This window comes from Notamacropus eugenii, chromosome X (genome assembly GCF_028372415.1).
Source record: "Notamacropus eugenii isolate mMacEug1 chromosome X, mMacEug1.pri_v2, whole genome shotgun sequence".
Classification (NCBI taxonomy): domain Eukaryota; kingdom Metazoa; phylum Chordata; class Mammalia; order Diprotodontia; family Macropodidae; genus Notamacropus; species Notamacropus eugenii.
Genome location: NC_092879.1, coordinates 10,523,165 through 10,547,286, shown reverse-complemented (window position 1 = coordinate 10,547,286; position 24,122 = coordinate 10,523,165). Strand labels below are relative to the sequence as shown.

At 42.3% G+C, this 24,122-nt stretch overlaps 1 protein-coding gene across 2 annotated transcripts in view; it reads left to right on the top strand.

Annotated features, from left to right (window-relative positions):
• GAB3 (GRB2 associated binding protein 3) overlaps positions 1-24,122 on the top strand; it is a 152,140-nt gene that overhangs the window by 100,414 nt on the left and 27,604 nt on the right. Inside the window, exons 4-6 of one of the 2 annotated variants that reach the window (XM_072626979.1) lie at positions 1,272-1,738; positions 3,495-3,553; positions 4,567-4,789. In XM_072626979.1, coding sequence (XP_072483080.1) covers positions 1,272-1,738; positions 3,495-3,553; positions 4,567-4,789 — 749 coding nt within the window. Of the gene's footprint in view, positions 1-1,268; positions 1,739-3,494; positions 3,554-4,566; positions 4,790-24,122 lie in introns of both variants that reach the window. The other variant, XM_072626978.1, reaches the window with a different exon arrangement.

The window sequence follows — 24,122 nt, the reverse complement described above, 5'->3', positions numbered from 1 at the left end:
GCCTCTCATGGACCCAAGGAAATGACAGAATTAGAAGGGCCTAGAGGTCATTGACTCTCTAGCCACATCAGAATCACAGCCCTCAGTGTCTAGATCATTCCTGTTTTGGCTTTTTCAGCTCTCCAGCTCAGTTACCTCAAAGTCCACCATTCTAGCGCATGAGACTTCCCCATTTCAAATTCCTAGCAAAAACCAGCTGATCCTCACCATTGCTCAAAGCTCCTCTCTCCCTGAATTTTAGGCCTTAGCTTAGCCTTTTCAGCTCTCAATCTGGAATCCTTGGGTTCTTACCATATCTAGATCTACATGCTCAGATTAATTTTTGAAAAATTGCCCTTTCAACCTGTCTAGCTGAACTCAGGGTCAATAAACTGTTTCCAGGCCTGGCCCTCTCTGTCCTTGTTCTGTGATATTAAGACTAAGGTGTTGGAAAGGACCCCAGAGGGCATCTTGTCCAACCTCTGTCTGTATAAGAATCCTCTCTATCTTATTATCCTTGACAGATAGCCATTTAGCTAGTACTCTGGCTTACTCTAACTGGTAACTCCAGGCCACCTTGCTTGGGGATAATTCAAATTGTAGTTTTTCTAAGTTTCTATATTTTTGAACCAAGGCCCACCCCTGGCTGAGCTAAGCTGATAGCCACTCACAAGGGCCATTTAGGACCAGACACCTTTCCCTCATTCTTGGCTATTGATATGATCTCAACCCCCACCTCAGGGCTGGAGTCACTGGCTTCTTTGGGTCCCCTGTCCTCTTGGTGTGTATCCTGGAAACTACACATGATTGCAAAGAAGAAACAACCAGCACATGCTCCAGGGGTGGATGTTAGAAAGCCATCGGGAGATGGGGATTCAAATCCCACTTCCAATAGTTAGTGGCTGTGTAATGGTGATTTCTCTGAACCCCAGGTTCCTTGGCCATCAAACTGAACTGATCCTCCTTATCTTCACCCATCCCCTCCCACACCCCAAAGCTCAGCAGTGCAAACAGAAGTGATTATGATAGTAAAATGAGGGCATGGGGCCCTTCTTTATACAGAAGGTGTTCAATAAACAGCTGGCACATTGAACCAAGTGGAATGGGATGGCAAAGCCATGGTGACCCCTCATCCCAAGTTGAGCAGGGCCTCTTCAAGCCCAGGCTGGCAGGCCGCTGGGTCTTGGGGCTGGTTGAAGTACACTGGGGTTTCTTGACATGGCACCCAACCCAGGAGAATTCTGGTCCTCACTCTTGTTCATGCTGTTTGCTTCCCCTGTTGCCCTTAGCAGATGTGATGCCTGGTCAAATTCAGACCGATCCCTGGAACAAACTTCATCCGATGAGGTCTTCGTGGATTCCCTTCAGCCCCAGGCGGCCAATCACATATTGCCCTCTTTGTGCAGTGGGAATGGACTGCAGGACATGGTGCCCCCTGGGGGCCATGCTTCTCTGGCTGGCGGTATCAGTTTCAGTGCACCATCCAGTGACTGCTCATCACCTTTGCCTTTGCTGGGGAGCCCCTTAGCCCCTACCTTTCAGGTGGTTAAGAGCCCAGCTATGTTTTCCTGTGGAATAACAGGAGAAGACATACCAAACACTCCACCCCCTCGCCCTCCCAAACCAAGCCACTTCATGGAACAGCGCCAGGAGGAGAGGCCCCTATGGGATGGCCATAGCAGTGGCAAGAGGACTCAGTGGGTTGGAGTTCCAAGACGAATCTCCTTGTCCAGTTTAGATTCTGTTAGAAGCTGTAGAGGTAAGTATGCCCTTCTCTCCATGTGCCCCCAATTATCTCAGTAAAAAAGGAAGGCTGGAGGGCATAGGGAAATCAATCAGTCAACACCAATTAATTAATTAATTTATTCTATGCCAGAATTTGTTATATGCCAGGTATATCATTATTCCTCGTTGAAAAGATGGGGGAAAGGAATATAAGATCCTTTCTGGTGACAGGAACTGATGAAATCAGGGAAATCTGACATGGAAGACGTGGGATCCCAGTTGGGCTCTGAAAGATGGGCATATGGGACTGGAGAGGGAAAATAGACACAGTGGTTCAAACTGGTCTTATTCTACGGTCTTATCCTTTCCATGCTTTCTCAATATGGTCATTTTTCTCAAACTCTGCTCGTCTTCTCTCCCACTGTTCTCTCCCTTGGCTTTCTCATTCACTATCATTTCAGTTGAAGACGGTGCTCCGATTTTTCTGTAGCCCTGGCCTGTCTTCTGTGTCCTGGACCCACATTTCCCTGCCTCCAGAACATCTCTTCCTGGATGTCCCATTGGTATTTCCAACTCATTACGGCAAAACCAAATCATATTTTCCTTAAAACCAGCTCTTCTTCTCTTATCAATGGCACCACCACCCAACCTTATAACTTCAGTGACATTTTTTACTTCTCCCTCAAGGTGTCAGAAGCAATCAGGACTAGAGGTATAGATTTGAGGAGTTTCCATTTGAGCCACTGGAGTGGGGGAGTAAAGAGGAGGGTCTAGGACAGAGTCTTGGGGAATCCCTATATTAAAGGAGCAAAAAGATCCAGAGAAGGAGATCAAAGGAGTCACCAGAGGTAGGAAGAGAAACAGGAAAGCAATGTCACAGAAGCCAAGGGAGATGAGTATTCAGAAAGAGGAGACCGCACAGAAAAGGGGGTGTCAAATGCCTCAGAGGAGATTGAGGAGGTCAAGAGCTGAGGAAACTCCATTGATGGAAGGGTTCACTTTGTTCTACTTGGTCCCAGAGAACAGACCTTGGGAATGTAGCACCCTAGGTGCAAGGTACTCTGTGGGCCAGCATCCGTTCACCACAATAGCTTCTGAGCCCCCACTGGTGTGGCCAATGTGCTGGTAGTCTAGACTGGCCAGGACCCTATGACATCTTTTCCAGAGTAATGGGTAGAAGTGACAGAAATATCCCAGGGTGGAAAGGGATACCTTGGAAAGTGGGAAGTTCCCCTCACTTCAAGTCTTCAAGGAGAGATTGACTGGAGAAAGACTGTCTGGGATAGACTTACTGCCCTCTGATAAACCTTCCAACTCGAAGGTTGGTGAGGAGGTCATTAGTATAATCTTCCTAATGAATGGCTCATATTATATCACTCACCTGTTCAAAACTGGCTCCATATATAAATTCAAATGATGCAAATTGGATTCCCCTGGGCCAGTGGTGTCAGCATGCCAGAGCACTGAAGCTGCTGTGGAGAGGGTGGGGCCATGGAGCCCCCTGCATTCATGGAGAACTGGCTGTACTTATAAATACTGGGTGACCACTACTTTCTAGAATATTCCTCCTTTCCATCTGGCTTTCCCCACCTTTGGAATCACAACTCAAATCTCATTCACCAGGAAGCCCCGGTGACCTCTTTTTCTGAATGGGCCCTTAACTTGTGCCGCCTTGCATTGGCTATTCCTGTCTGGATGGGTGGGGAGTGAGCTGGGACCAAGCCCCATCACATGAGGAGGTCCTCCAGGACAGTGATCAATGCCGATGTCTGGTGTGTTTTGGTTTGCAGCTGACAGAGAAGGCAGTTCCCTGCGATGCCATCGGGACAAGAGGCTCAGTTTGAATTTGGTAAGTGTGACCTTTGGTTTCTTTAAACTTTTTCTAATTCCAGATCAGAGAGGTGGTTTTTTTGTGATTGCTTAGTTTAGTTTATTTTGATGGCTTCCCTATTCTTCTATTTCTTCAAACTGACTGGGTCACTTAGCCCTTCCCTCAAAAACTGAAATGAACTGGACCCTAACCAAACTCCTTGGCAGGGAAATGCAGGCCTCTCCGACAAATAGATCTTCTGTCACCTGTGGAAGTCTGAAGCCACACTGTGATGTCCGCCTTGGGGTTGTCCCCCAGGCTCTTTTCCTGTCCCTGCCCCCTTATCCCAGGGTGTTTCTAGCTGGCAGGTGCTACTTTATTGGTGGAAACAACAACCCGTTGCTGGACTTTGAGCTAGAAGGGACTTCAAGTTGAAATCTGCCTTTCCTGCTTCCCAGGGTGTCTATGGGCAAGATCCTTCCTCTCTGTGTAAAATGGAGATGACAAGCCCTGCAACTCCCCCATCCTGGGTGCTTAGGAGAATCAAACGAAATTGGCTGTGAAATGTTTTACTCACCTGAGAGCACATAGGAGATGTCACTCTGAATTGGCAGCTGTCCTTAGGGCAGCTGTCAGTCTCTGCCCCTGTCTAAACCATCCAGAGAGCTTGGCCACAGCTGTTTTCTTCAGGCCTCACCTCCAGGTCTGCAAGGGGGACTGTCTTTCCTGGGTCTCTTGCCTTGGGAGCATAATTGAGAGGGCCAGTGGCTGACAGATCCTGCCCTTGTGGCCAACCTAGCTGGTTCCCAGAGGCACATGCCCAGCAGCCTCACCAGCTTAACAGACACCTGGAGAACCCTGGCTGCTTGTCCTGGCCAACATGAGGACCACAGTGGAGGTAGAGTCCCCCATTTGTAGCTTTTTTGCTGAGTGTTGCTGAGATACTGGGAAGGGTACGTGCAGCCTTCAGTGCCTATTGTGCCAAGCTTCCTGGGGTCAGGCCCAGGCTGGCCAAAGGATCCAAAGTGCTGACTGCCTGATTCTTCTTACAGCCCTGTCGGTTCACCTTGCCACCATCCTCCCTGCCAGGGAGCTCTGAAGACAGTTATGTCCCCATGCATCCCAGCATCTCCTCTACTGGCTCTGGCCCTGAAAGCAACGCTGATGGTTACATTGCAATGAGCAGCCCTGAGAGACTCACCAGCCCCCTGGCAGAACTTCCCACAGACCTGGAGCCACCCCCAGTGAATCGAGATCTGAAGCCCCGAAGGAGATGTAAGTGGTTTCTCCATTGTACAGGAGGTAGGGGCAGGACAGGTCAGCAGCTGAGCACATGAGGTGCTGAGGGAGCTGCAGTTACCAGGAACTATCATTATTAGTGTGTTGCTTAGGCAAGTTTTTTATCATCTTGTACCAAACTATTAATTCTTTTTCCAACACTTTTTTCCATGACTCTCATTTCTTTTCCAATTTCCTCCTCCTGTGCTCTCATTTCATTGACAAAAATATTTTATTTTAAATTCTTGTTTCTTCTCTTCCAGGAATTCTAGTTGAATTTGTGCCCAAGCTGTGTTTTTATTTGAGAGTTTGCTTGTAGTTGTTTTGGAGTCTTTCTCTTCTGGATCTATACCTTGAGTATCTCTATCACCACTTTTTATGGTGGGATTTTTTTTGTTTTTGCTCATTCTTCCAGCCTTTTTCCAGATTTTGGATGTGCTATTAAGGCCGGGCTCTCTTGTACTTCTAAAGGGAATGTTTAAGCTGGCTCTGTTGATGCTTTCTTGGGGTACTGGATGTTCTATTATTCCAGGATCTCAGGGACAGACTAGGAACCTGCAAGCTATCAGTGTTCCCAAAGTGGTTTGATCCAGTCAAGTCTGATCACTGTCCCCCTAGTCTTAGTTCCACAAGTTCCTGACGTGGGTTTGGGTCTGAGTAACTGTAGATGCTGCTGGACTCTGCCCCTGTCAACCAATTGGGAAGCTCTGCTGAGCAGAGCAATGGAACTGTGGGCTTTCCTTTGGTCTGGAATTCCTGCACTGATTACTCCTCTGCAGCCTTCACACCAGGTTAGAAAGGAGAAGCTGCTACTTACTCCAGAATTTGCCCTTCTCTTGGATAACACTGAAGGCCTGTGAGAGCTCCCTACCCTGAAGCACCACCCCTGGATGAAGGTCCCCTTCTCAATCCACCCTGGATCTGTGACCCGGAACTGGGTAGTGGGCAATAAAGCTTCCAATTGGCATGTTTCCACACCCTGAATGACGTTTCCTGGTGTGATTCTAGGACCTCCTCTTGACCTCATGTATGCCCTCTTCCCAAGATTTAGATATCTCTGAGAAGCCCCACTCCTGGCCAAACCCCCTCCCAGTATCCATAGACCTCTTTGCATTTCTCCCTATGCTGACAGTAGTTGGAAAAATGACTCACTGTGATTTTTTTCTTGGATTTTCCCATCAAGATTCATTTTCTGTATCTATTTGGAGGACATGGAACTGGGGGAGCTCACTGTACTTTTTCCTGCTACTTTGCCATTTTGGCTCTCAAATTCCTCATCAATATTTAGGCAGAAATTAGATTAAGGCTAGGCTTAATTTGCATTTTTATCTGTCTCTAGTTAACCTCTGTCCTCTTTGCTGTTGAGGTAAAATTGGGTTACAAAACCTATTGGTGGGCCCCAAGAGGGGAATTTGGGGGAGAACACAGATCATTTCTTGCAACTTCCTTTAGTCCTTGAATAGATGGGTATAACTGGTGGCATCATCCCACATCTTCTGCTCTGAGATGCTTATGGGGGTAATGGCCCTCCTCAGAATTTCCCTTCTCTGAAATAACTTAGTTCTTCCTTCTCTTTCTCCTTTCACTTATTAACCCTGGGCTGCCCATTTTTCCTGGCACAGCTCTGGAAATCCCTACTCCTTCCTGTCCACTACCAAACCCTCAGAGTCTCTCCAATTCTGACATCATTTCTCTCTCAATGCCTTTGATTGATTCAAGATGTAAAGACCTTGTTCACACTCACTTCAGATTGATTCATTTCACTCAAGACTGCTAAACAAAGGAAGCCATTTTGATGTGAGGGGCTTAATGCTGGAGAATAAGTGGGAGAGCTCCATTCCACTGCTCCAGTCAAAGGACCCCCCATCTTTACTTTTTGGAGGAGGGAGGTACAATTGGCAAATTCCTTCGTGGGAGGCTGAGGTTTCTATTTTTCAGGTTAATATTTTCAGAGGCAATTAGATGACACAATTGAGGTGCCTGGGGTCAGGAAGACCTGAGTTGTCAGATACTTACTATGTGGCCCTAGGCAAGTCACTTAATCTCTGTCTACCTCAATTTCCTCAACTGTAAAATGGGGATAAAAGCACCTAACCTCACAGAATTACTGTGAAAATCAAATGAGATAATATTTGTAAAGTGCTTAGCACAGTGCCTGGCAAATAGTAGGTACTTAATAAATGTTCATTCCCTTTCCCTTTTGTAAGTTTACACTTCTGACTTCATTACATATGAATGACCAAAAACCAAATGATCATGGAACTTAATTTCCTACATTTTATATTCTGCCATCAATATATGAGCCTCATTACCAATTTGATGTCCTCAAGGCTGTGGCCTTCTGCCAGGTAGCAAATCTGTGTTTTTTGCAATTGAAGTTAGAAAAAGTACCTACTTGTTAAATCTGATACTCTCCCATTCACTCTTACAAAAGTGAGCCTGATCCCTAGTGAGGGGGGGTAAAGATCTGCCCTAAGGAGCTTCCTGGAGTTCTCTTGACTTTCTAGCTAGCACATGCAGGTCCCCCACTCATGGAAGCATGATTAGAGAGGTGAGGTGAGGCCATCGGGGAGATGGAGGAAGCCCAGAGACACAAGAGGGAATGGTAAAAAGGTGAAAAGCCTCCAGGGCTATCTTCAGGCCCTCTACCTGCTCAGATTATCCTGAGTAAACAAAAGAAGAATTCAAGCCAAACAAATCAGAGGTGGGACTAACCTCTGAAACTAGTGCTCGGTCCCCAGACTCCTCCCCTTGGTTTTTATCCTGATATGAGCAGACCATTGCTCCCTGAGTACAAGCTAACAGGTTAGAGATAGGGCCACCTCCACAGAAGTGGTGTCCATGGTACATTTTTATCTGTTCCCTCTCTCCTTACCTGCCTGTTAGTTTCTCTAGGCTTGTCATCTGGAGCAGCACTGGATGGTTTGGTTCCTGCCTCTCCTGGAAGCCCTCTCCTTCCCTTCTCCTTTCCCTTCCCATAATCTTGCTCTCTTTCCTCCTTCTTGCTCTACTTGCTTGGTACACAGGCAGTGACAGCAGCAGCTGCCTCAGCAGTGGGGTGGGCAAGGTGGTTAACTGTGGCTGCAACTCCAGCTAGTACAGACATTCTGGTGGCAAGAACTTGACCACCTGCCCTAGAGTCAGTGGCCAGACATACTGATAGAAACAGGGCATATCTACATGGGACCAGCATCTCCAGGCTTTGGCTAGTCCATCTAAGATAAACTGGTCATCTATCTTACCCACATGGCTGTGCTTACACACACACACACACACACACACACACACACACACACACACACTGAAATACCTATACCATCACATTTGCAGCTAGAAGCATCCACAGCTGTACATGTAAGCAATGCAACAACTGCTCTCTGTCTCCATTTGAAAGCCTTGTTCTGGTCTGTGATTGCAAATGTCTCTTCTGGTTGGCTTGACTGAAAGGAGGTGAGAGCAGGAGCAGGCCCTATGGGAGTCCCAAGCCCATTAGGACCAGCTAAGGGTTAGAACTGCTGGACAAGGGCTCAATTTGTTGTCAGGATGATTCTTGTTAGAAAATCTGCTCATAGAGTCAGAAGAGGTATAGGAGAAGTGCTAAGAATGTCCAATAAGCCTGTACCTCTTATTAACTAACAGTATAAGAAGTGCATAGCCTGTTGGCAGCTGATACAGCTGAGAAAGTAGCTCAATAGCTATTCTCACCATGCTGGACAGAAATCCTAGAGCTGGGGACAAGCCTTGGAAGGAGAATAAGTCAGGGAGAATTCATTCTTCTCAGACCTAAAGATAGAGTCAGGGTGCGATTAAACACTGTTTAGTAATCATTGAAATGTGAAGGAAAGTTTACCAGATCTCAAACTGTATTGCAAAGAGATAATCATCAAAACAATCTGGTACTAGCCAAGAAATAGAGTGGTAGATCAGTGGAATAGATTAGGTACATGATACACAGGAATAAATGATCATAGTAATCTAGTGTTTGATAAACTCAAACATCCAAGTTTGGTGGACAAGAACTCACAATTTAACAAAAATTACTGGGATAATTGGAACGCAATTTGGCAGAAGCTAGATATGGACCAACACCTCACACCGTATACCAAGATTGGGTCAAAATGGATACATAATTAGACATAAAGGGTGATACCTTAAGCAAATTAGGGAACCATGGATAGTTTACTTGTCAGATCTATGGAGAAGGGAACAATTTATTGCCAAATAAGAGACAGAGAGAATTATGAAATGTAAAATGGATAATTTTTATTACATTAAATTAAAACGATTTTGCACAAACCAAACCAATGCAGCCAAGATTAGAAGAAAAACAGAAAACAAGGGGAAATTATTAGAGACAGTTTCTCTGGTAAAGGTCTCATCTCTCAAATATAGAGAGAATTGAGTCAAATTTATAGCACTATGAATCATTTTCCAATTGATAAATGGTTGAAGGATATGTACAGGCAATTATCAGAAGAAATCAAAGCTTTCTATAGTCATATGAAGAAATGCTCTAAATCACTATTGCTTAGAGAAATAAAAACTAAAACTCTGAGGTACTGCTTCATACCTATAAGATTGACTAATATGACAGAAAAGGAAAATGACAAATTGGAGGGCATGTGGGGAAATTGGGACACTAATGCATTGTTGGTGAACTGATCCAATCATTCTCGAGAGCAATTCAGAACTATACTCAAAGGTCTATCAAACTATTCATACTCCAACAGTACCACTACTAGGTCTGTATCCCAAAGAGATAAAAAAGGAAAGAGACCTACTTGTACAAAAGCATTTATAGCAGCTCTTTTTTCCCCAAATTTATTATTTGTTTTCATTTTCAACAGTCACTTCCATAAGTTCCAAATTTTTATTCCCTCTCTCCTCCCTCCCTCCCTAAGATGGCATGCAATCTTATATATGTTCTTCATATTAGTCATGTTGCATAGAAGAATTAAAAATGAATGGAAGAAACCATGAGAAAAACAAAACATAACAAAGGAGAAAATATTTTGCTTCATTCTGGGGTTCCAACTCCATAGTTCTTTTTCTGGAGGTGGATGGCATTTTGCGTCATGAGTCCTTTGGAAATGTTTTAGGTCCTTACATTGCTGTGAAGGGCTAAGTTACAGCAGCTCTTTTTGTGGTGGCCAAGAATTAGAAAAGGAGGGGATACCCATCAGTTAGAGAATGGCTGAACAAGTTGAGATATAGGACTGGGATGGAATACAATTGTGCTATTTGAAACCACTGAAAGCAGGATGCTTTCAGAAAAACCTAGAAAGACTTCTGTGAACTTATGCAAAGTGGAAGTGAACAGAATCAGGAGAATATTATACACAGTAACAGCAATGTTGTAGAATGATCAACTGTGAATAAGTTAACTAGTCTCAGCAATACAAAGATCCAAGACAATTATGAAGGACCTACTATGAAAAATGCTACACACATCAAGGGAAAGAATAGATGGAATCTGAATGCAGATCAATGCACACTGTTTTGTTTTGTTTTCTATTTTATTTTTCTTGGGGATTTTTGTCTGTTTTCTTTCACAACATGACTAATATGGAAAGGTTTTACATGACTTCACATGTATGACCTGTATCACATTTTTGCCTTCTCAATGATGCAGGAGGGGAAGGAGAGTGGGAGAGAATTTCGAACTCAAAATTGTTTTTTAAATGAAGGTTAAAAATTGTTTTTACATGTAATTAGGAAAAGCCAAAATGTTTTTAAAAATTTAAATACATCAGATTATGACTTTTTAAAATTCAAATTTATTTACAAGCATCCGTTGATATCCTTTGGCCACTTATCTGTCTCTTAGTAGTCTTAAAAATTTGAATCAGTTCCATCTATATTTTGGAAATGAGACTCATCAGAGAAGCTTGTTAGAAAGATTTTTTTTTATTTTAATGCATTATGCCTGTGCAAAAGCTATTTAATTCTACATAATCAAAATTGTCCATTTTACAACCTGTGAGCCTATCTCTTGTTTGATCATGAACTCTTCCACTATCCATAGATCTTATTATTACCTAAAGGTAATTTCTTTCTTCCTTTGTTTTTGACATGCCTTTTTATGTTTAGGTCATGTATCCCTTTGAATCTTATCTTGGAGAATGGTATGAGGTGTTGATCTAAATCTAATTTTTGCCAGAACGGTGTACAATCTTTCTAGCAGTTTTTGTCAAGTAATTAATCCTTCCCCCAGGAACTGGGATCAGTGGGTTTAATCAAATACAATGCTACTTTGTTTATTTGTTTCTGTATGTTTTATGCATCTTTTATACATAATCTGTTCCACTAATCAGCTTCTTTCACTTTTTTAAAAATCAATACCAAATTGTTTTAATGATTTCTACTTTCTAAGTTTGAGATCTGGTACTGATAGACCTCTGTTCTTCCCCTTCTTTTTCATTATTACCTTAGAGAGCCCTTTTGTTCTTCTGTGTGAATTTTATTATATTTTCTAGCTTTATGGAATATTCCTTTGATAGTTTGGTACTGCACTGAATAAGTAAATTAATTTAGGTAAGATTGTCATTACTATATTGGCTCAAGGACATGACTGAATGACTGAGCAACAAAAACCGTGAGCAACTGACGATTCTCCAATTATTTAGATCTGTCTTTATGTCTGCAAAGAGTGTCTTCGAATTGAATGCATATAGTCCCCGAATGAATCTTGGTAGATATACTCCCAAATATTTTAAAGGTTCTGCAATGACTTTTAATTGAATTTATCTTTCTAAGTCTTCCTGTTTGCCTGTTGTTGTTAATACATAGGATGCTGACAAATTATGTGCATTTATTTTATATTCTGCAACTTTGCTGAAGTTGTTCATTGTTTTACATAAATTTTTAATTAACTCTCCAAGGTTCTCTAAGGATATCATTGTATCAGCTACAAAAAAAGCAATAATTTTGTTTCCTCTTTTTCTGTGCCTGGTCCATCAGTTTTCCTTTCTTGTACTATTGCTTTTGCTAGCATTTCTAGCACTATGCTAAATGATAGGAGAGATGATGGGTATCTTTATTTTACCTCTAATATTATTGGTCTCTGATAGTAAAGGTCTCCAACCTTTCTCCATTATATATAATGTTTGATCTTGGGTTTAGATAGCTATTATTTACTATATTAAGGAAAGTTCCATTTATTCCTGTAGTTTCTTTAGTTTTTAATGGTGATGAGTGTTGGATTTTGACAAAAGCCTTTTTAGCATCTAGAGATATACTCATGTTTTTATTATTTTATTATTTCTATTGTTTGTATGATTTGTTATATTCATAGCTGTATTGAACATTGCATTCCTGGTATAAACCTAGCTTGTTAATAGAGTATAATCTTTCTTATATGTTGTTTCAGTCTTATTGCTAATATTTTATATAAATTTTTTAAATTAATGTTCTTCAGAAGTATTGGTCTGTAGTTTTCTTTTTCTCTTTTGTCTCTCCCTGGTTTATGTATCAAGACAATATTTATATCATAGAAAGAGATTGAAAAGGTGTTTCTTTTCTTATTATTTCAAGCAGTTTATGTAGCATCATTCCTTAAGTATTTGGTAGAATTCACCTGCAAAATCATCTGGGCCTGAAGTTCTCCCTCCACCCCACTTTGGGAATTCATTTATGGCTTGGGAACTCACTCTTCCTGGTTTGGGGTAATTTAAATAGTCTCTTTTTTCTTTTGTTTACCTGGCTATTTTTTTTTTAAATATTTGTAAATATTTTTTGTAAATTTTGTGTAAATATTAATCTATTTACTTTAAGTTCTCCATTTTGTTAGAATGTGAATGGGTGTTAATAGTTTCTGATAATTTCCTTTATTTCTTCTTCAGTTCTTTTCCTTTATCCTTTTTGATATGAACGATTGGGGTTTTTTTTCTCTTTTTAAAGACAGGTTAAGTAACTTTATCTCTTTTATTAGTTTTTTTAAACCAGTTCCTAGTTTTATTTACCAATTTAATGGTTTTATTGCTTTGACTTTTCTTAATCTCTCTTTGAGACTAATAATTTCTACTTTGCTATTTAGTTAGATATTTCTGATTTGTTATTATTCAAGGGTTTTTAAAAATTTCATGCACAATTTATTGATTTTTTCTTCGACTCCTTTGTTGATGAAAGCATTCAGAGATATAAAATTTCCCCTTAGAATTACTTTAGCTGCATCCTGTAAGTTTTGTTATGTTGCCTCATTATTGTTATTTTATTTGAGGAAATTTTCCATTATTTCTATGATTTATTTTTGACCCATCAGTTCTTTAAATTGTTACTTATTCTCATTACTTTTGAAGGGTTCTTTATTGAATATAATTTTCTTGAATTGTGATTAGTAAATGATATATTCAGTATTTCTGTTTATCTGCCTTATTGGTAAGGTCTTTATGCCGTAGGTCACGGTCAATTTTGGTGAAGATGCTGCACACAGCTGAGACATATATGAATTCTGTTCTAGTTCAATTCAGAAATTGCCAGAGATGGATTATCTCAATTTTTTCTAAAGTTCTGTTCAAGTCCCTAACTTTTTTTTCTCTATGTCTTTTAGTTAGATTTGTCTAGGTTTGGTCCCCAACTATTATAGTCTTACTATCTATATCTCTCTTCTATTTGATTAACCATTCCTGTAAGTAGTTAAATGCTATGATATTAGGTGCACATATTAAGTGTTGCTATTAATTATTATAATAATAATAATAACTTAATCTCCTTGCTTGTCTCTTATGATCTTTACTATATTTACTGTAGTCTGATCTGAAATTATGATTACCCTTGTTTGTTGTTCAGCCATTCAGTCATATCTGACTCTTCATGACACCATGGGCCATAACATGCCAGGACCTTCTATTCTCCCCTATCTCTCAAAGTCTGTCCAAGTTCCTGGTCATTGCTTCCATGATACTATTTATCCATATCATCTTCTGCCATCTCATTTTCCTCTTGCCTTCAATCTTTCCCAACATCTGGGTCTTTTCCAATGCGTTCCATCTTCTTGTTATGTGACCAAAGTATTTAAGCTTCACCTTTAGTATTTGACCTTCCAGTAAAGAGCCTGAATTAATTTCTTTAAGGATTAATTGATTTGATCTCCTTGTCTAAGGGACTCTCAAAAGTCTCTAGCACCACAGTGCAGCTTCTATGGCACTCAACTTTTTTTAGTCCAACTCTCACAGTTATACGTTGCTACTAAAAGACCTCATAGTTTTGACTATATGGACTTTTATCAGCAAAGTGATATCTCTGTTTTTTAGTATGCTGTCCAGATTTGCCATAGCTTTCCTTCTAAGGAGCAAGTGTCTTTTAATTTCATGGCTGTAGTCACTATCTACAGTGATCTTTGAGCCCAAGAATATAAAATCTGACACTGCTTCTGTTTCTTCTCCCTCTATTTGCCAGAAAGTAAGGACCAGTTTCAAAAGCTTAAAGTTTAAGTCACCTTTTACATTATCCTTTTTAACCCTTATCAAGAGGTTTCTTAATTCTTCTTTCCTTTCTGCCATCAGAGTGGTATCATCTTCATATCTGAGATTGTTGATATTTCTCCTGGCAACCTTAATTTCAGTTTTGGATTCATCCAGCCTGACCTCTTGCATGATATATTCTGCATATAAGTTAAATAAATAAGGTGACAATATACAGCCTTGTTGTATTCCTTTTCCAATCTTAACATGTTCCATGTTTGGTTCTATTGTTTCTTGGCCTGTACACAAGTAGGATAACCTGGTACTCCCATCTCTTTGAGGACTTGCCACGTGTTGTTTTAATCCACATAGTCAAAAGCTTTAGTGTTGTCAGTGAAGGAGAAGTAGATGTTTTTCTAGAACTCACTCTAGTGAATGTCGGCAGTTTGCCTCTTCAAAAAATATCCTGCTCTTCTGATAATTCTCAGCTCACATATTGTTGAAGCCTAGTTTGCAGAATCTTCTCATCTTTTATGGTTGTTATGCATATTTTTTCATAAATCCTCTATAGAGGACACATCCACCTTATTAAAGGTTTTCCTCTGCTACTGACATACTGAAGTGGGAAATGAACAAAGGAAAGACATTGACATGGATTAAGAACATTTTCTACACAAGTTTTACAAGTATAAAGAAAGTACCACAAAGTGGAGGTCAAAAACCTCTAGAGATCATCTCAGCTAAATTCAATTAAACATTTATTAAGCACCTATAATGATCCTTTGATTGTCCTAAGAATTGGCTATACAAAGACTAAAATGAAATAGTCCCTCCCTTCAAGGAGCTTCTTTTCTCCTGGGGGGAATTGACATGTACACAAATAAACTAAGCAGCTAGGTGGTACAGTCGATAGAGTACCAAGCCTCAGTCATTCAGGAAGACTCATTTTCATGAGTTCAAATCTGGCCACAGGCACTTGGGCCCTAGGCAGATCACTTACCCCTGTTTGCCTCAGTTTCTCCATCTGTAAAATGAGCTGGAGAAAGAAATGATAAACTATTTTAGTATCTTTACCAAGAAAACCCCCAATGAGGTCATGAAGAGTTGGACACAGCTGAAAGGACTGAAGAACAGCCACAGCTAGAAGTAACTAAACACCAATTAATTTCAAAATGAAGAGAATGCTAATAACTGGAGGAAGAAGGGACAGAGATATCAAGAGAGGCCTCATGGAGGCGATGGCACTTGACTTGTGCTTTGAATAAAGGTAGGGATTCTTAGAAACAGAAGTGAAGGAGGGAGGGCATTCCAAGCATCGGGAATGACTTTTACAAAGGCATGGAGGTGAGAGCTAGAATGTCAGGCACACAGAACAGGTCACTTTGGCTGGCATCATGATATATGAAAAGAAGTAACATGAAAAAATAGTAGAAAAGCAAGTGGGACCGGGATTTTGGAAGGCTTTCAAAGCTAGATTTTATATTTTATTCTAGAGGCATCAGGGAGCCATTAAAGATTTTTAAGTAGGGGAATGATTTGGTCCTTAGCTATAGACAGATGAGGCCACTCAGGAAATATACCGTGATTGTCTGAAAGAATCAAACACACACTTCTGGACCTATGTCTGCCAGTCCAAACTCATTGGGAATCATGGATTCTGACAGCAGGCCAGTCTAGTGGTAGAGCAGCTCCAACTAACCCCCTGAGTGGGAATTGCTTGGGCAGGTGGGGGTTGGGGGGGGTGATGGGAAGAATTTCTCCCTCTTCTACAATCTCTGCCCCCAACTCAGATGTGAATATGTGAATTTAGGACATTAGAGCCAACAGAGTTCCTACCAGCAGTGTCCCCGGAGCACCAGTGGCTAATGATGGTGTCTTCATTGGGAGCTAAGAGACACAGCAAGAGCAAATTAGGCACACTGAGGAAAGATACCAGACTCAGAGCCCAGCAGACAGCTATACCTAAGGGGAACCTCATGAGGATTCTACAAAGGGAGAAAAAGACTTCCGATAACTACTAGTTAATGAACCGACCCTTTGGCTACATGTGCTCTCTAAGTTTAAGTCTACTCTCCTCAGAAACCTTGAGTGTGCCCCTGATTTGGTGAGGATTTTTCTAAAACTACCCTTACTTAGTAAATACCTTTTACTATTACAGAGGCAGCTGGTGGTACAGTGGACAGAGTGCTGGGCTTGGAGTCAGGAATACCTGAGTTTCAATCTAGCTTCAGATGCTCCCCAGTAGTATGACTGTAGGCAAATCATTTAACTTTTGTCTTTCTCAACTGCCTTCAACCGTAAAATGGGGATCATAATAGCACCTACCTCACAGGGTTGTTGTGAGGATCAAATGAGATAATAACTGTAAAACAACTCAGTGCCTAGAACATAGCAGGTGTTTCATAAGTGATTGTTCCTTTCCCCTTCCCTCTACTAAGTTAATTAATTCTGGCTGATAATAAATGGGCAATGCACTGGATTGGGGCTCATGAGTGACAGTACTAGAAAACCTACATAGAGTTTCCCTTAGATTCCCAAGGGTAGAAGTAGTTAGCAACTCTTTGGGGACCCAGCCCTCCAATATGAGTGAGAGATCTCTTTAAACCAGGGGGCCCAGTGCTAACACCTCATCATTTCCCACCAGGCTGCAATATTACATCAGGCCCCCATGCCACCTCTCCCTCCATCTCCCTACTCTTTTCAGTTTCTTTTAATGTATTGTTTTCCTCCATTAGATAGTGAGCTCCTTGAGGGCAAGAGCTGTCTTTTGCCTTTCTTTGTACCCCCAACACTTAGCACTGTGCCTGACACATAGTAAGTACTTAATAAATGCTTAGTCCTAGAGGGAGTGTTATACACTACTGCAACATCTTGGAACTCTTCCAGCTTTTCACTAGCTGATTTGAGTATTCTCTTCAGGATTTCCAGTTTTGTCATGGAACTTCCCTCTTTGAAGCCTTGAATGACTTGCTTGATTTAGGAGAGAAGGGGAAACCTTTTCAGTTCTCTTGTGATGCACATCACCAAGCCACCAAGGAGCTAGGATGTGGTTCTTGATTCTGTGGCTGGCCAGTCGATGCTTTCTCTCAGCTAAAAGTGGTTTCATTCATCAGTGGCTTGGTTTGGCCTGGCTTGTTGGAGACTCCATGTTTCAGAAAGCAGAGGAAGTGACCAAGGCAACTGCTCCTCTGAGCCTCATCCTACCCAATAAGGGGGAAATTGAGGCAGGGAACAGTGATCATTTCATCTTATAGTTTATGAAAAATAAAGAGCATCCACCATTGTCTAATATGTGTCCTAAAGTTTAGGAGGGAAATTTTCAGAGAATTTAAAAACAAGAGAGGTAGAATGTCAGGGCCTGACACCCTTAAGGTAAGGTTCTCTCAAGGGGAATGAGAAGATTTCAAAAATAATAGCCCAGTGGTGACAATGGTCAGTCGGTCCATCAGTATTTCTCAGGTGTCTACTATGTGCCAGGCACTGTGCTAAGTTCTGGGGATACAGAGAAAGATCAAAGATAGTCCCCCTCCTTGAGGAGCTGAGGCAGACAACATGTAAGCAACTCTGTACAAACAAGCTATAGGCAAGCTAAGTGGGAGATGATCAACAGAGGGATGGTGCTGGAATGAAGGGCAATTGAGAAAGGCTTCCAGTAGATGATCCATATTGGAGAAGATGCGGGAGAGTTGGAACACTAATTCACTGTTGGTGGAGCTGTGAGCTGATCCAACCATTCTGGAGAGCGATTTGGAACTATACTCAAAGGGCTACCAAAATGTCCATACCTTTTGGCCCAGCAATATCACTTCTAGGACTATATCCCAAAGAGATCATAAAAATGGGAAAAGTTCCCACATGTGCAAAAATATTTATTAAGAAAGACTTCCAGTAGCTGGTGGGATTTTAGTCAGCTCTTTAAGGTGGCCTGGGAAGCCAGGAGGGGGAGAGGAAGAGGGAGAACATTCTGGGTACTGAGACCAGTCAGAGAAAATGCCCTGAGTCAAGCGATGGAGTGCCTTGTTTTAGTGAATAGTCAGAAGGCTGGTGTACATGTGTGGGTGGGGGTGGTGTATAAGGTGTAAGTAGACTGAATGGGTGAAGGGCAGGCTGTGAAGGGCTTTGAATGATTTTATATTTGCTTCCGGAGGTAATAGGAAACCATTGGAGTTGGTTGAGTTGAACCTGTGCTTTAGGAAAATCACTTTGGCAGCTGAATGGAGGATGGGCTGGAGTAAGGGGAGATGTGGTGAGAAGACCCTCTCATAAGGTCCAGCTCAGATGGATTTTAGCATTGTCTCCAGAATCTCATTTTCCTACAAGATTACATCACCTCTGAAACTCAGTTCTTCAGTCCCCCTGGCCCTTGGCCCCTTCTGATTGGAGAGTGGAGATTGGAGATCTCTTTAAACCAGGGGGCCCAGTGCTAACACCTCATCATTTCCCACCAGGCTGCAGTATTACATCAGGCCCCCATGCCACCTCTCCCTCCATCTCCCTACTCTTTTCAGTTTCTTTTAATGTATTGTTTTCCTCCGTTAGACAGTGAGCTCCTTGAGGGCAAGAGCTGTCTTTTGCCTTTCTTTGTACCCCCAACACTTAGCACTGTGCCTGACACATAGTAAGTACTTAATAAATGTTTATCATAGTCCAGGTATGAGGTGATGAGGTCTATACCAGAATGATGGAAATGTCAAAGAAAATAAGAGGGAGTGTTCAAGAGATGTTATAGAGGTGAGATGGACAGGCCTTAGCAATACATTGGAGATGAGGGGGGTGGTGAGAGATAGTGGGGAGCTGAAAATGACACCTAGGTTGTGAACTTGGGTGACTGGTATGATGGTGGTACTCTCAACAGTAATCGGGAAAGATTAAATTTGACAGTTAAGAGAGCAGTAGTAACTTTGGAGAGAGAAGAAAGGGAGTATTGATTGTAGACAGCTACAATTGTGCAGCAGCTAAGTGGCTCAGTGGATAGATTGCTGGTCCTGGAGTCAGGAAGACCTGAGTTCAAGTCCAGCTAAGACGTGTACTAGCTGCTTGATCCTGGACAAGTCACTTGACCTCTGTCTGCCTCAGTTTCCTCAACTGGGGATAATAGCACTTACCTCACAGGTTCCTTGTAAAGACCAAATCAGATAATTTCTGTAAAGCACCTAGCACAGTACCTGTCAAATAGTAGCTGCTTAATAAATGCTTGTTCCTTTCCCCTCCCCCCATCCCCTTCTGAAGGAGTTTAGGTACAGAAGGGAGAAAAGATATGGGATGGTAGGTAGCAAAGATGGATCAAATTAAGGGCTTTGAGGATAGGGAGAGACAGACATTTTTGTAGGCAATCCACAGCCCCCCACATATGGTGTTCACTGGATTGTAGGGAGTGGATGTCCTGGGCCCCACTTCCATTTGGCCACTAACAGTTGGATTAATTTTTCCAAGAGAATATTTGCTTCAAAGGCATGCAGACTTAATCCCTGGCATGGAACTGAATCCCTCTTGTATACCATCTCAGTCTCTAGGGAGGGGAAGGAAAGGGTTCACAGCTTAGCATACCACTTCCAAGTCCAAAAGCCCCCTTAGGCTTGAATCCCAGGCACCCTGGCTTCTCTGGGCTTCTCCAAGCTGGACTGGCTGACTGCAACATCCCACCTAGGATCCTGACTCCAAGATTTCCTTGGCTTGAATTCATAGGTCCAGTAGGGATTGCCTCCAATACCTGAAACTGAGGAGGACAAAGAAAACTGAACAGAGGTCTCATCTTTCAGAGCCAGGGAAACAGATAAAGGGGGAAGGTATCTCTTCTTCAATTCAGTCCATGGTGCCAGCCTTGTGGGTGACCTTCACCTTTTGGGTTACAATAGGAAAGAACTTGTGAGAGAAACTGCCCAGTCTCCCAGTTTTAAAGATGAAGCAACTTGTTCTGGCTCCACAGGTAGTCCAAGGAGGCTACTCCCACCCATGTGGTAGGGGAATTCCACGATGCAGAGTGCTCCTATGGTCAGTGATCTGGCATGCTCCAAGGCGTTAAGGCTTCCTCAGTATTAAAAAGATGAGCTTTTGCTTTCATAGGAAGCCTGGGCTCTATAAAGGAGCCTTGCAATTTCCCAAAGGTAATCTATCCTGATCTTCTCCTCCTGTTCAACTCTGGGTCCAGCTCATTTTCCATCTGCACTTTTTGGGTCATATGTACATATTTACTGTTGGCCAAGCTCTCAAGGGTGTCTATCCAAATGCATGCTGAAATCTGGGCAGCAGACATTCTTCATCCCCTTGGTATTACCTGTGGAATACCAAGTAATAACTTCCTGAGTGATTATAGATCTTTTCCAGATGGCCCTGCAATGTTCTGGGGCTCTATACAATCAGTACGCTATACAAGAGTATCTGGGGGACTTTTCCATCCACAGGGAATCCTTCCTCAACCTGGACAGGGTGCTAGCTCTCCTCTGTCACAGTGACAAATACTCTTGGTGAACTTGCATCTCCTTATTTTATGACTCCCATAGTGTTTAGTAATCAGAGAGTCACTGAAAATATTGGACATTTACCATGAAAAAGACTGGAAAAAAGGATTGAGTGCTAGGACTTATGGAAAAACTGGTGTAATTAGAGGAGAAGGAGGACAAGGGAGGAAGAAGTAGATGGAGACGGAACCAGAGTTTCCTCCACACAGGACTTCTGAGGCTTGTGGAGGTCGATGGCCCTGGTTCTTTATTTTTGTCTAATTGCCCTTCCGATGAATGACTTTCCTTTCCCCTGATCCAGACATGTATATCACTAGCATTAGTAATGCTCCTCAGCCATGATTAGCTAGCAAATGAGTTAGCCACCTGGAGCAGAGAGAATAGGAAGGGGGAGGCTTTCCTGTGGTAACTGAGCACGAGTTGGAAGAGAGAGAGGGAAGGGACTACAGATACATATGGGAAAAAGAAAATACCTGAGGCAAAATTAACTGAGCTGGGAGCCATGGAAGACAGAGGAAAAGGGAGGAGCAGAGAATGTGCCCTACCTCCCACCCCAGGGGGAAGGAAGGAGGAGGTAAAACAAGAATGGTGGGTCAAATAGTTCCTCCATATACACCAGAGGAAGGGGAATGGATTTTAGGTGAAAGGGAGAGTGTAGGGGAGAGGACGAAGAGTCATTTATTAAGAGCTCTCTGTGTCAGTAACTGTGTCAAGGATGCAAAGAGAGGCAAAAACATGGGCTCTACCCTCAGGGATCTCACGGGGAAGACAACACACAAATAGATGTGTGCAAGTAAGCTATCTGTAGGGTAAATGGGGGGTAAGCTCAGAAGCACCACATGAGCAGTGGGTGTGGGAGAAGACAGAGAAAGACTTCTTGTAGAAAGAGGGATATGAACTAAGTCTTGAAGGAAGCCAGGGAAGCTGGGACATGGAGCTGAGGAAGGAGAACATTCCAGGCATGAGGAACAGCTGGTGAAAATGCTCATCAGAGTCAGGGGATAGAGTGTCCTGTGCCAGGAATAACAAATATGGTAGGATAGCGCTTTTGTAGAAAGGTAGGAAGGAGACAGATTTTGAAAGACAGAGGATTTTCTGTGTGATGTTGAAAATGTTACTAGAGTTTGTTGAGTACAAGTGATAGAGTCAGACCTATGCTTGAGGATAATAGCTCTGGCAACCAACGGGAGGATAGATGGGAGCAGGGAAGAAACATGAGCCAAAGAGAGGGCTATTTGTGAGTCCAGGCATAAGGTGGTGACCTTGTAACAAACCTGTATATGGAGAAAAGGGGACACACTCGAGAGATGTTGTAATGCTCTGTTTTGGACCCATGGAGGTTTAGATGTCTATGGGAGCTGCTCAAACATACAGAATACTTAGAAAGAGAGTATTTCTAACTCCAGGAGAGCCCCTGTTAACATAACATCGGTAGGTTACATAACTTAGAGGAAAACCAAAAGAAATACAAACACTATCTATTAACAAGGGTAAACATTTTAGAGGGTGATGTGGTCATCTATGTGAGAGGTCACCATTGGCCACACCTTTTAACTCAGCAAAAGGCATAGGCAAAAAAGGACCGCTCTTCATCAAAATAATCATTGCATCTTTGTGATTGCAAAAGTTGAAAACAGTTCTCCTGCCCAGCAATTTGAGGGAGGTTGAATAAAATAGATGATGGAATATTGGTGATGCCATGAAACAATGAATACAAAGCTAAGAAAGGAGGCCCATGGAAGGCCCAATATGGGACTCTGAGAAAGGAAAGATATTAGTGATGGGACAATGTCAGCACACCGACAACCAAGGTAGGCAGGTCACAAAGCAGAAGGCAAGAGAGAGGTAGCAACACCTGACCAGCTGAGCAAAAGTGATCGCTGTTTGCAGCGTATTCAAATACTGGCCTTCTACTTAACTCAATGCTAAGGGTTTAGGAAATATTACTCCTTATTTTGTATGTTTGTGTAAGCTTTTGTTTTTGTCGATCTTTATGGTTTATAATCTTTTTTAAACAAATATACCAAAATAAGATTAGGTCCCCTTCCCTTGACCTCTGTATAATTCTCAATTTGAACTTTCTCTTTTCTCTTAACTTTCATTGGAGCTCTTTGGACTGGTATGTCAAAAATTCCTGAGTTTATAGACAATTCTCAGGCACTTGAAGTGAATTCTCTCCTCCTCCAGAGCTCAGGCAGACAGACAGAGGAGAGAGAGAGAGAGAGAGAGAGAGAGAGAGAGAGAGAGAGAGAGAGAGAGAGAGAGAGAGAGAGAGAGAGAGAGAGAGAGAAAATCTATCTTCTGTGTGGTTGTCTGGTCACTGCCTGTCTGCCTTAGGCTTTGCCTCCCTCCACAAAGGACTGCTTTGACACAATTGGCCACTTCTTTGCTCCAGGGGTTGAAGACTCTGGGATATGCGTGTGTTTATGTGGGTGTATGTATGTATTTATGCACACATGCATACATAGATGTGTTGAGGGGGGATAGTGAGGTCAGATGGAGAATTCTCTTTGCTGCCTGCTGGGATCACCATTACCACTAAACCAAGAAGATCACAACGTCTTGATTCTCAGTGATAGTGTTTTCTGAGAAATTCTAGCACTCCAATGAGAACCCCAGTCTAGGGTTTGCTTTGGCCCCAGAGGCATCAATCATGTGTCTTGGCCAATTTACTCTTCTCCCATGGGTTTTGGAGAACAACTCTGGCCAGATCAATTCGGTTCTTTTATTAGTGAAGACAGAACTTATTGGCAGTGATGGGGAACCACCAAGATAAGCTGACATTTGGAGCAGTTTGTTGAAAGTGATCAAATATCTTATGCTGAATAGAACAGGGGCCTTAACTTGCTCAGATGCCCAATAAGAATGAAATCAGGCCCCTTTCATCATTAAGGGGAAGCCCAACTTTCTACTGCTTTGAGAAAGTTGCCCCCAAAGATCCTGGTCAGGAAGAAGACTCAGGGTAGGTCCACAGTAAGTCCATTGATCATTGGTCTTTGAATCAACTCCAATGATAAAAACAGTAAGCCTACTGATCATTGGTCTTTGAATCTCCTCACTTGCCTGCTCCTCTCATCAGCTCCAATAAAACACAATTGAAACGTAAAACATAGCTGTCCCCTCCCTCCTTCTGGTTCCCAAAGCTTTACTATCTCCCAAGGGAAAGCTGGAGAGGAGATTGGAGGGATTTCCACCTAAATTGCCTGAAAAAAAGCTCTTTAGGGTTGTCTGGGAAGCTGGCAGTCAGACTGGTTGCCTGGCAACCACACATTCCTATGATCAACACAGATACACCTGGATATCTCATTTTGAGGAGGTGATGCACATTTTCTCCACAATCTCTGCCAGCTCTGTTTCTGGTTTCCCATTTTCTGGAGTTTGGTTTTTTTTGTTTTGTTCTGAACCTAAGCACCAAAAGGAGAGAGACCACTTCCATGCACATTACAGAATTCTATATGAAAGCATGAATCT